We start from the raw sequence: 12,310 nt of genomic DNA, 5'->3' as shown, positions 1-12,310 counted from the left end.
TGGCCTGAAGCCTGGGAAAGCCCTCAATCCTAGTAAAGAAGAGTGGGGACATGTGGGAGACTAGCCCAATAGCTGCCCGCAAAGGGCTTCAATCCCAGCTGGCCTGGAAGGGCACTGCTGTGCTTCCACCACCTTATGACTAGCCAGAATCCTAGAAAGGCAGAGATCCCGTCCCTTCCCCAACCAGGCACTTGCACAACCTATGCCTTACCCCACCTCCCCACCAAAGACTTGTTTCTCAAGTCAGTGCCAAAGAGAGCAGAGACTAGAGAAACATTTTGGAGTCATTCTAGTTCGCAGCCATAGGGAAAGTCTCCAGGTAAGTGACTTTTTCCATAAGTAACAGATAAGGGAATGATGTTTTATGGGGCCTAAGAAGTGTCCATTTGTGCCCAACACCCATAGTAAACAGGGCTAGCTTTTAAGGCATTTGCCTTTCCCTATTGGATTTGAGCAAAATTATATCAAGCTATAAAAATGTCATCTCACCCCTACAATATCCAATCTTAAGAAATCTGGAAACAGCCAAAAGGATTGTCAAGGGATTACAAATCCCAACTCCTACTCCTTAAAGCCTCCTATGGATCCAGCTCCTTCATAATGAAGGAGTACCAAGACCAAAGGTATTTGTACAAGAATCCTTGTGCCTGCACGAGCCATGACTGGTTCCAGCTGTGGTCTTCACTGATTTAAGTAACTGCATGCCCATGGGTGCCAGACCCTGTACTAGGCCTAAGGGCTATAATGGTGAGCAAAATTTAACCCCAGCTGAAAATTCATGAGGTATTCAAAACCCTTATAGAAGTGGGCTGTCACAATTCCATTTAGTTTTCAGTTGTTCCTTCTCTCTCTTGAAAGGACGTAAGAAGCTGACCCCTGGACTAACTGGGACCATTTGGTACAGTTTCCAAACTGGGATGACCTGGGCCAGGAAATCTGTGAGGACCTTATGAGGCCAGGGTCCATGTGCTTAGGACCCTTTCATGGAGAAACCATCTCTGCTCCCAGGGTCAGCCTGGTTGAGACCTAAGGTCAAGGCCTACCAGGAGGCCTGTTTCCCCATGTTCGAGGGGGACTTAGTTGAGTCCTAATAAAAATAAAATGGCGAAACCCAAATAAAAACCTTACTTTCTGTTTAATTCGTTTTGCCAAACAAACACAGTGAAAACTTTAGTCTGACTAATTGTACAGAAAATAGAATTTGTAACCAGTAGCAAACATAACAAGGTAAACCTAAGTCCCTGGCAAGCTGGCTCTCCATCAGCAGGTCACCTAGATCCCCTTGTAGATGGCCTCCTGGTGAAGGAGGTCCTAGGAGGCAGAGGCACAGATCTGCCAGTCCCCATCAGAATCACAGGCTGCACCTGGTTAGGAAAAGCATGAAAAAGAGAAATGATGTTACTTGGCTCTCTACACACGGAAGAGTTGTCTCTGACTGCTGGCCAACCTTAAGGTGGTGTCTTCCCAAACCCACAATCCTTGGGCATCCCGCCTGAATCCCTAGAGGATAAGTATCAAGTTCAGTAGTTCTTAAGCCTCTGCTTAACCAGAACCTGCAACATAAACTGGGGGAGGGGGTAGACAAAGTCATAATTGGTGGTGTCACCAGTGCAGAGTCTTAGGTCCCAGACTTCAGGAGGAAACAAGAGGGGGTCCAGGTGTCAACCAGTGCCCCAGGAGTATAGCGGAGTTCGACAGCAGCAGCCTGCTGTGCTCCTAAGCTGGCAGGAGTCCATCCGGGAGTCCTGCAGGCCACGGGAGGACCCGTTACATTCCATGCTTCTTGCGAATAACAGCCATGGCGAGCAGCCGATCCTTCTCACGGAGTTCTTCGCGCAGCTTGGCCTCGGTGAGACGCAAGTGGCGGATGCTGCCCTTCATCTCCTTCATCTTCACCTCCATCAGCGCCAGGATGTCCCGCTGCTCGTTCAGCTTGCGCAGGAGCTCCTCCTCCGTAGTGCCTGACGACAACGAGTACGAGTGGTCTGAGCCAGTATCAGGGAAGCCCTCTTCCCCCACTACCACCAACTGGGGGCCCACTGGACACTCAGCGGCCTCCAGCCCTGCGGTAGCAGCCTCTAGCTCCGACGCGGCAGCTGCAGCGGCTGCGCCCTCTGCGGCCGCGAACTCCACTTGCACTGTCAGATCGATGGGCTTCACATCTTCTCCGGTGGGAGTCGTGGGGGCCGGTGGCACTGATCCCGGAGCCTGGCTGCCGTCTACAGCGGCCTGAAGAGTGAGTAGCACAGCCGCAGAGGCAGACACCAGGTTCGGCTGCAGCTGTGTGGTCTGGGCAGTGGAGGCTGACGGCGACGGGGGCGGCGGCGGCGGCTGCTGCTGCTGCTGTTGTTGCTGCTGCTGCTGTTGCTGCTGCTGCTGCTGCTGTTGCTGCTGCTGCCTGCGGCGGGCGGCTGCCGCCCCCGCGGGTCTGCGTGCTACTTTGCGTTCGTTCACGCCGCGCAGCGGGAAGATGGTGGGGACGCGTACGGTGTAGGTCTTGCGGCCGCCCTGGAAGTGGACGCTGCAGAGACGGTGACCCGTAGTGGGCTGGAAGGTGGAGAAGCATCCACTGACGCCGGCACGGGACACGTTCTTGAGCCAGAGGCGCCGCAGCTCAGCGTCCTTGGGAAACGTGTAGAAGTGCAGTGCCTTGTCCCGGTGCGAGTTGTTGTAGCAGCCCGGCACGCAGCACGTAAAGCCAGGCATGGCTACGACGCGCGGCCCTCCCCGGCCCACCGGCCTCCTGAGACCTTCGACGGCCCGGTCGGTCTACCGCCGCCCGCCCCTCGACGGGCGGCGCCGCGCAAGGCCCTGGGCGGCCTCTCACTACTGCCGCCCGGCGCAGCCGGCCTGGCCCGGCGCCCCGTGCCCAGAATACGCTTCTCGCCGGCCCGCGCCGCGCCGCCCGCCAGGCCGCCTGCCTGCGCTCGGGAGTCGGCCCCGGGGACGCCGCGAAGGACCGCCTGGGAAGTGGGACTACGCCCCCCACAATACACCGCGCCAGAGGCAGCTGACTTCCGGGACGGGGGCGTGCTTATTCCGGCCGCTTTCCAGGGCACCGCGACGGCCTACTCAGAGTAGATTCTTTCCCCAACCCGGCTCATCCCGGGTGGACTAGAGAGAAGTATTCGGTTGGAACGCTGTCGCCCGGACCGCCCTTTACAAAGACCCGGAATCCTAATGGATTGGGAGGCGCGCGCCTCGCCAGCGCGCAAGCGCCGTGGGCATATGCCCATGGAAACTACAAGTCCCACAATTCCTTGCGCTGAACTCGGCGGCTGCGGCTTAGAGCGCCGCCTAAGGGAGAGGTCGGATTACGGGGGACCAGGATTTGGGCGAGGTTGTTCTGCCTTGGCTAGTGGTTCCCCAACCTCCGCGACTGAGTCGAAGGCATTCAAGCGGTGGTAGGGTGGGGGACCTGGGCCTCAGATCATTTAAAGACCTTAGGATCCCCTTTCCCTTGCGTAGGGGACTCTCCCCCGACTCAGCTGCTGCTTGCGTTGACTCAGTTTTTGACCTAAACATAGTCACCAGTAGGCGCCTACTATGTGCTGGGCACATTGCAGGGAGTTGGGAACTTTGCAGGAGCCAGACCGACCCGGACTACCAGAGGGACGAGGGCCCGACATTTGGATAATAAATGTGAATTCACGCGAATGGGTATCTCTAATCACAGAAATAAACGTTCAACAGAAATGAACTGGACAGAGGAGGAAATGGGAGGTGGAGGCCCAGGAAGCAAAAATGAGGAAAAGCTTGCGTGGGGAGGAGTAGCTGGTTCTTGCCCCGAGTACTAACCTGTAAGGCCCTGAGGCAGGAAAAAGCTAGGTTCCGCTTTAAACAGCTTGGAAGGGGGCGTCCAGAGTAGCAGAAGCGGCAAAAGATGCCAAACTGGGTCAAATTAAAAGATTTGGGATTATATTTTGCAGGCGACTGAGAGCTGTTGAAGGGTGTTAAGCAAGAGAATGGATAGGATTTGTATTGTAATGACTCCTCCCGAATCCCCCCCCCCCCCCCCCCGCGACTTCTATGGGGAGAATGTTCTGAAGGGCAAGAGAGCCCGTGGAAAAGGAGAACGCAGGCCAGGCAGTCGTCTAGGGGAATTACCTGAAAGCTAGCACTCCTTTGCTGAGTTCCTCCTTTCTTCTGCTTTTTGCTATTCTTCTGATTTTTCCTCCTCCTTTTCTTCTTTCCCTATTACAAGCCACGGGTATGAAATTGAAGCCTAGTACATATTATTTATAATTATTTGATACAAAAACAAAATAGATTGGGCTATTTAAAACCTTGCAAAAGAAAAAAAGGAACATTCCAAGTTAACTCTTTTTTTTCAGTTTGTTGTTCTTTATTATAAAAGGATTCCACACTTAAAATGTTTTAGAAAAATACAGGACAATGGGGGAAAAACAACTATTTTTCGTGTCCCATCACCCAAATATTACATTGCATTTCTGTTTACAACCAGTGTGATTCTTAGTTATTTGTGTGGATTTCACAGACCTATAACAGGAGAAAGTCCCACTCCTCCTGGCCCATGCAGTTGATGTCCACAAGTTGAATCCCTTCAAATTCAGAAATGCATTCTCTGGTATGTATAACTCATAGTGAAAGATGTACATTCATTTGGGTGAATCATTTACACCACGGTAAAAATATGAATACATACTTTGTTATGATTAAATATTTATAAAGTATGTGCAGTAGAAATAAAATTCAGCAAAAGATCATTATATATGTTAATATATTTTCATTGTCACACAATTACTCATACAGTTTTACTCCTACCTGTCTCAATACCTACCTTACTCAAAAAAATGTTGGTGAGAGGTCATACTGATATATCCTTTATGCACAGAACATTGAAGATTATGCTCGATAAAATTCTCCTAGTACATAAAATCACTTCTAATCTACACTTAATCTTCTACACTCAAAACATCTGGAATGCATGGCTTTCTCCCCACCCCATTGCCCTGCCCACCCTCTATCTTGTCACCTTTGGAAAAAAGCAAGAACCTATCACACGTCTCCCTACTTCCAATCTTGCCTCCCCTACATTCTTGCTCTTCACATGGCTGCCAAAGAAAATATGATTATGTAATACCTCTGTTTAAATCCCTCCAGTGGACTATTGCATTTAGAATGATACCCAAACTCCTTTCCAGAGCCTACGAGACCTCACATGATCTGGCCCTGGACATTCTCTTATTCTTCCCCTTACTTCATGAGCCTAGTGTTTTTTAAACAAGTAGTAAATATACAGTTTAATCAATTATGTAAATACATAGAATAATACGATGCAAAAGTAAGCTCATGTCTCATATTATCCAGTTCAAGGCTTTATAATAAATAAATAAATAAAATAATAGCTAAATAAATATTTCCTTTAGGTGATCATGGAAATGTGCCTGCAAAGGGCTAGCAAATTCAGTCAGATAACATAGAGGTCAGATCTAAATGATGAGGAATATTGATATACTTTTCCTCCTCATTTCTCTTAAGTAGCAAATATCTAATTTTTTTCTTTGCTTTATTTTTTAACACAAACACATGCCTGTTCGAGTATCTGATATTTGACACCCGATCTAGGAGCAAAAAAAGAGAACAACGTGGGAGACTCAGAACTCAAGTTCCAATTCAGTTCCCACGAAAACTTAAGAAAGAGGGAGGGCTGTCAATCGGTGAAAAATATGGTAACAGAGTCTCCAGCGTTAACAGAACTTTTGAGAGCCGGAACTCACCTCAAAATTGCACATACTTGGAGATCATAACATCTCTGCTGGGTCACAAACAGCCCACTCCACTCACCTCTGAGCCTGCAAACTGGTCTCATTAGATATTGCCTACAGAGTGGTCTTTGCAAATGCAAATCTGACCGAAACACACTGAGGGTAAAATTATTTTTTCCTGGCCCACAATGTCTTGGGAGAGGGAGGTAGGAATGAGAGACATTCTAATAATAGTGACCACTATTTATTGATGGCCTGACTTAGACCATGTGTCAGACCCTGAGTTAAACATTTTCTCATTGACTCATTACAAGCCCATTATTAGGTGGGTATCAGCCTCAACTTATAGGTGAGAAAACCAAGTTTTGACTTGTTGCACACATTTGCCTACGCTCACTGCCAGGTAAAACTGCCTCCAAATTCAGAGTTTGCAACTACCGTGTTTCCCTGAAAATAAGACCTACCCCCAAAATAAACCCCAGTTAAGATCGTCAGCCAGACAGACGCATTTTGTATGTTATGACGATGTTCCAGAAGATGGCATGACTATATTTGAATAAATAGGTTGCTGTACATGAAAAAATAAGACATCCCCTGAAAATACGCCCTAATGCATCTTTTGGATCAAAAATTAAAATGAGACCGGCCTTCATTTTGGGAAAATGTAGTAAAAGACCCTGTCTTATTTTAGAGGAAACACAGTACCATTCTACACGCTGCCCCCCTCCCTGCCACTGGGCAATAGGGCTCGAACTGCAATTCCCGTGGGGCAGTGCGCCAGCCTCGCGAGACTTGGCTTAAATGAGGCGGCGGGAAAGCGGCTGCAGCGGTTATCTCAGCAGTTGGGAGGCGGACCGCTAAGGCGATGGCGGACAGCTACAGCCCTGACAACGAGCCTACGACGCGCACGCTGCTAAGGCGCGTGCTGGATACAGAGTACCCGCGCACCCCGCGGCGACCTCGAAGTACTCCAGCTGGGTATGTGAGGGCGGTGCCCCAGCACTTGAGCAACCGGAGGGCCTGGGCCGTGGGGTGTCTGCGATCCAGCGCTGACCTTGTTTGGAGAAGAAAACGGTGTCAAAGAGTTGCGGAGCCCAGGACTCTGAGAACTGGCTCCACTCCCCTAACTGGGCTCGGGTCAGCTGTTTGCCCCCACCCCTGAGACTCCAGGCAGCCAAGTCTCGGGACCACAGAGTTCAACATTGCCTGCGTTTTGGGGATCTACCTCTGGTGAAGGATAGGCGCTCAGAATACTGTCTTCTGCCCTGTTCTGCCCTGAACTACCTCCCAGGTGGTCCCACCTTTCCGTGCTCATTGTCCTACCGTCCCTGTAGCTCCTAGCTGGAAGATGGGAAAGGACCTGGAGAGTACAGTCTGGGCGGAAGTCAGGAGGCAGGGACTGGAAAGAAGCTTTGCTAGGGATCAGGAATTTGGTCTGACTTGGTGGGAGTGTCAGCGCATGAGGGCTGTGGTGAGTGGTGGTGCAGAGGGTGTGGGCATTGGCATCTGCCAGATGGGCAGTGCACTTCCGTTATAGGCAATGGGAAGCCATTCATTACAGGTTTTAGACCTGTGCTGTTGAAACGGGAGCTGTACCCTGGGAACATTTATGTGGTTCTGGAGCCTGAGAAGGATTCCACTGGAGAGACTAGGGCTAGAGTGATCCACGTGGAGGTTGCTGTCAGACCCTGACAAGTACTTAAATGTTTAAAAATACTCAATGTCTTTCTTGGATTATTTTAATGGCTGGATGGATAGTCCTACAATTGCTCCTCTTGTCCTCGTGGTGAACCCCTACTTCTGCCAAAGTCACCTTTGTAAAGTCTTCCTCAGCCCTCTCTCTGACTGGGTCTTCAGTTTCTCTCTTCCTATACTCCTTGGGCTCCTTTTCATCCACAACCCTAGTGACATAGAGCTAAGAATAGGTAGGGGCTATGTGGGGACAAGTGGTTTCTGGGTTGTTGGCCCTGAGGGAAAAAGATTTCAGGCCAAGATCCTGATGAAGGTGTGTCACTGCATCCGCTAGTTTCCCCCTCCCTGCTATTTTCCCCCTCCCTACGTAATTCTCAGAGCTGCTGGTCTTTATACAGTGCCCGGAAAGCCCTGCTTGAAACTCCTTTCTCTATGAGGCTGAGGAGCCAAACAAAGACAGCAGCCAAGCGGCGTTCCCATAGAGGCAGGGTAAGTGCCCAGCCCACTGACTACACTACAGGGCTCTGGCTGCCTTCAGGGGTCCCTGAGGTCTAGCTCTGTTTTGGAGCCCACCTTGAGGGATTCTCAAGGCAAAGGACCAGACTGCTTAGTGCTTTCACCCAAAGTCTATTGACAGATTGGCCCACATTCAAACCAGTGAACGCCTGAAAGAACAGACACCCAGGACTCTGCTGGAGAACATCCTACTAACTGGTGAGTGAGCACTGGCCTGCTGGTCAGAATTAGGCAACCAGTCCCATGGTATCCCTCATTCAGAGCAGCCTGCCCTGCCAGCCTCACCCTCCTCTTGCTATTTCTACAGCCCCAGAATCTTCCATGGTCATGCCAGAGTCCGTGGTGAAGCCAGTGCCGGCACCGCAGGTGATGCAGCCCTCCAGCCCAGAAAGCAGTCGGGGCAGGTACCAGTGAATTCCTCCCTGGGGCTAGGCTGTTAGACAGCTCTGGTCAGGCAGCTTTTTGGGGGGCCCAAAACCCAGATTTGGGCTTCCTGGCCTGAGATAAGCTCCATCCTTGTAGCCTTGAGCTGCAACTTCCTGAGCTCGAACCCCCTACAATCCTGGCTCCAGGTTTGCTGGCTCCTGGCAGGAGGAAGCAGAGGCTGAGATTGTCAGTGTTCCAGCAAGGAATGGACCAGGGGTTGCCTCTCTCCCAAGGTGAGGCCCTGGACAATGCCTATGGTCACTGTCTCTTGTGTCCTGTGTAGAGGCTGAGGCCTGAGAGAGGGCTATCATGAGCCTGGGTAACTTATCATGGTTTCTTCTTTTTATGTCCTCTTGCAGAGCCTCATGGGAATACTGATGCCTCCTTCCTCACCAGGTGCTGTTGTCTGTTCCGGGGGTTGGAGGAGAGGCTTGGGGAAAGACGTGCTGACCAGAATGGATTCTGGCCATACTGCTCCCTGCCAGTTTTAGCCTCATAGCATGGTGGCTATGTTTTAAGAAATGAGAGCACATGAGGGCATAAGAAATAAGAAATGAGGGCAGATAGAGAAATTGGGGATGTGGGGGAGGAGGACTAGGCTTCAAGTAGCTGACTTTCCTTTGTGCCTCCTCCCTCCCACCAGCTCCCCCAACCTGACCTTTGCCACACCTTTCCAGCCAGAATCAGTGCAGAGGCCTGGTTTGGCCCGCAGACCTCCTACACGCCGAGCTGTAGATGTGGGTGCATTTTTGCAGGATCTGCAAAATACTTGTGTGGCCTTGGCTCCATCAGGTAAGGTTGAGATTTCTCTCTTGTAGTCTGTGGAGAAAGTTGTTCCTCCATGAAAGATAGGAGGTGCTACTGAGTCCAGGGTTTCTCCCCTCTCCAGTGGGTCAAGGACAGGGAGCAAGCTTGGCCAGTAGGTCTATAAAGAGTTCCTGCTTTCTTTCCATAAGGTTCCCTTATCTTGGTGGGACCCAGTCTTAGTCCCTCAGGGTCTTCCAGGAGCCCATGTCCTTGAGGAGCTACAAGGCTGAGGGTAGGAAACGGGTAGCTGGAGCTTATTGGGAGGTACAAAGAAGCCAAGTGTTAGGATCAGCAGGCCAATCAGAGCTGACCTTGGAACCTGATTCTGGAAGACAAGTCAAGTTCACCAGGGTAAGAGGAGAGTTCCAGGCAGAGGGAACAGAGTAAGAAGTAGAGAGAGGAGGCATAAGTGAGAAGTTTGGGTGGGGCAAGCTGTGGAGCCTGGGAATGCCAGGCTAAGGGGCAGGAGGGTAAGCAAGGAGAGCTGTGGAAGGGAGATGAAGCTTAGAGTGCTAGGTAGTTTCCTCTCTGAGGGCCACTCCGGGCACTCATGAGGCCTTGTGGCCAGGCCCTGATGACTGGGTAGCAGCACATAGGCCTGGAGTACACTGAGTGCCATCAGGCTCTTAATCTCCAGGTGACAGCCTCAATACCCCTGCTGCCACCCTGCCAGTGGACACTGTCTTGGAGGACACCCAGCCCTTTTCCCAGCCTTTGACTGGCCACTCGTCCAGTATGCACCACTCCCTGCCCTGCTCCTCTGTCTCTGCTGAGAGGGTTGTCAGCTTCAGGACACGGAGCAGTGGGCCTAGGCTGCAGAACGACAGTGAGTATGTGGGGCAGGTGACCCTAGAGCCAACCCAAACTTGGGCAAGAGTTGGCACTGGTGGTTTTCCCTCCCCAGGTCCATATGTGTGCCCACCAGAGTGCCCTGGCTGATGGTCCCTCCTCCATCTAAGAGCAGAGTCAGTGTTGAGCCAGGGGACTCCAGACCAGTGCCCTGCAGCTGCCTCTGGCCTTCTTTCCTCAATGGGCTAGGCTGGGTTTTACTCCTCTATCTTTGCCCATTCTCAGAACTACAGCCTTGGCCGACTGCTCCTCTAGCCTATATTGTCTCCCCTTGATTCAGGTCCTAGGAAACCTGCCCAACATCTGGCAGGAAAGGCAGAGGAAGTTGCTGCCCTTGCTGTGGGTTCCCCAAACAACAGCAGTAGTATCTCTGGAGAAGGTGGACTAGAACCCTTACAGGATGAAGTTGGTGAGGAGGTAGAGGAAATGATGGAAGAAAGCCTGTGCGTGAGCAAAGTGAAGGAGGCCGCAGGAACACAGGGGTCTGCCAGAGCAGAAGAGCCTGAGACACACACAGAAGTGACAGAAGCAAAGGGATCCTGGAGGGCTGTTGAAGACAAGGAGCCAGAAGGATCTTCGGGGGATAAGGACACCTCTGGTAGGACAGGTAAAGGGCCCACTGCAGGGATCAGGGGGTGAGGGGCTGATGATAGCTGTTTAGTCCGTGACATTGGAGGAGGGCCTCGCCTGGGTTGTGTTTCTCAGCACAGGTAGTGTTGGGCCACGGAGACGCTGAGGGGCCCCTTGCTTGGCTGCCCGGAGCTAGATGGGGCCCTCAATGAACAGGACACGGAGGCCATGGGCCTTCAGGGTTCTATGAGATGGTTAGGCCTGAGCCCCCTATAATCCTGCCCTTTCTCTACAGCAAGTTCCAAGTTGGCCTCCAGCACCCCAGAGTTTCATCAGGCCGGGCAACTTCAGTTTCTTGAGCCAGCCCCACCGGCGAGCACTGCAGTGTAAGATCCCATGACCCTGTTCCACGTGAACCTCTTGGGAAGGGGGCAGGCACTGAGGTTGGCATTGGGCACCAGGGGGTGCCCTCTTCCTACAGGTATGCAGACCATTACCCAGCATAGCACCCTTAGGAGGGCTGGGTGGGGCTCACTGAGAGCACATCTGTCATTCTGGTGCCGGCTTCCAGGAGCTTAGAGGAGCCTGAGTAGGGGGAAGTGACTAGGTCAGCATGTAGTCAGAGAAGGCTTCCTGGAGAAGGATTGGCAGAATCAGGCAGGCAGCAGTGGGCTAAGGGGAGGGAATGTCCATGCCGAGGCCTAAGGGTTATGGGCCTGAGCAAATACTAGTTTGTATGATGAGGCTTGACTAGGACATTGGGTCCAGACTGTGGAGGATTAGGGCCTCTACATGGCCTTGTCCCCATTTTCCCCAGCAGATGGCTGGAGCTCTTGGTCTGTGCTGGCCAAGGAGCGCAAGGGCTTCAGTCTTGGCAGGAGCCAACAGGACTGTCTTTGATTAGAGGCCTCTTCAGGCAGTGGTTTAGCTAACCGTCCATTCCTGCCCCCAGCTTATCTTCCGAGCCTTTGGAGCCTGTGTCAGCCAGGCTTCCTCCCAAGGCCCGAACTGCTGGCCCCAGACAACGTCGAGATCCCTACAAGACTGGACTGAGCCACTATGCTAAGCTCTTCAGCTTCTATGCTAAGATGCCCATGGAGAAGAAGGCTCTGGAGATGGTGGAGAAGTGGTGAGTCCCGGACCCATGGGTGGGATAGGAGCCCCTTAGCTCATGAACTGTCTGTTTAGTCTGTTCTATTCCAACATACTTGGCAGCCTGGACAAGTATTTCCAACATCTTTGTGCTGACCTGGAGGTGTTTGCTGCTCATGCCGGCCGCAAGACTGTGACGCTAGAGGACCTAGAGCTGCTGATGCGACGGTAAGCGGGCGGAAGCAGGGAGGTCCTGGGTGCGGGAATGCTGGGGCTAATTCTGTCTGTCTTTGTCTTCCGCTGCAGGCAGGGGCTGGTCACCGAAAAAGTGTCCCTGCATGTGCTCGTGGAGCGGCACCTGCCCCTGGAGTACCGGCAGTTGCTCATCCCTTGTGCTTTCAGTGGCAACTCTGTCTTCCCTGCCCAGTAGTGGGCAGGCCTCGACACTTGCCCTGCCCCCACCTGAGGCCCCTGGGTCCCACATACTCTTCCAGGTCTCCTCCCCATCCCCCATCAATAAAGTGTCACAAACAGAGTATGCTGTGTCTTGGTACATGTCCTGGGGCCAGCCAGGCAGAGACCAGCCCCCTCCCCTTGACGCCCCAGCATGACTGAGAGAATAGCCCAGG

General features: G+C 52.1%; 2 protein-coding genes across 4 annotated transcripts; one reads left to right on the top strand and one right to left on the bottom strand.

Moving 5' to 3' along the window:
• Positions 1-1,116: 1,116 nt before the first annotated feature.
• On the bottom strand, positions 1,117-3,991 carry THAP11 (THAP domain containing 11). Its single transcript, XM_033129332.1, has one exon. The coding sequence runs from the start codon at positions 2,704-2,706 to the stop codon at positions 1,768-1,770; it is 939 nt and encodes a 312-aa protein (XP_032985223.1). The 5' UTR covers positions 2,707-3,991; the 3' UTR covers positions 1,117-1,767.
• Positions 3,992-6,546: 2,555 nt separating this feature from the next.
• Positions 6,547-12,211, top strand: CENPT (centromere protein T). 3 transcript variants are annotated; one of them, XM_033127141.1, is made up of 13 exons: positions 6,547-6,707; positions 7,820-7,910; positions 8,048-8,135; positions 8,245-8,341; positions 8,460-8,596; positions 8,723-8,759; positions 9,007-9,155; positions 9,808-9,996; positions 10,300-10,617; positions 10,885-10,975; positions 11,542-11,718; positions 11,805-11,909; positions 11,988-12,211. In XM_033127141.1, the coding sequence occupies exons 1-13, from the start codon at positions 6,595-6,597 to the stop codon at positions 12,109-12,111; spliced, it is 1,716 nt and encodes a 571-aa protein (XP_032983032.1). In that variant the 5' UTR covers positions 6,547-6,594; the 3' UTR covers positions 12,112-12,211. The 3 variants fall into 3 exon arrangements, with proteins under 3 accessions (XP_032983032.1, XP_032983031.1, XP_032983033.1); XM_033127140.1 differs by having other exon boundaries at positions 10,300-10,626; XM_033127142.1 differs by lacking the exon at positions 6,547-6,707 and adding an exon at positions 6,715-7,020 and having other exon boundaries at positions 10,300-10,626.
• The last annotated feature ends 99 nt before the right edge of the window (positions 12,212-12,310 follow it).

Source organism: Rhinolophus ferrumequinum, chromosome 15, assembly GCF_004115265.2.
Source record: "Rhinolophus ferrumequinum isolate MPI-CBG mRhiFer1 chromosome 15, mRhiFer1_v1.p, whole genome shotgun sequence".
Classification (NCBI taxonomy): Eukaryota; Metazoa; Chordata; class Mammalia; order Chiroptera; family Rhinolophidae; genus Rhinolophus; species Rhinolophus ferrumequinum.
The sequence above is the reverse complement of the archived record's forward strand: the minus strand, read 5'-3'. Positions and strand labels throughout refer to the sequence as shown.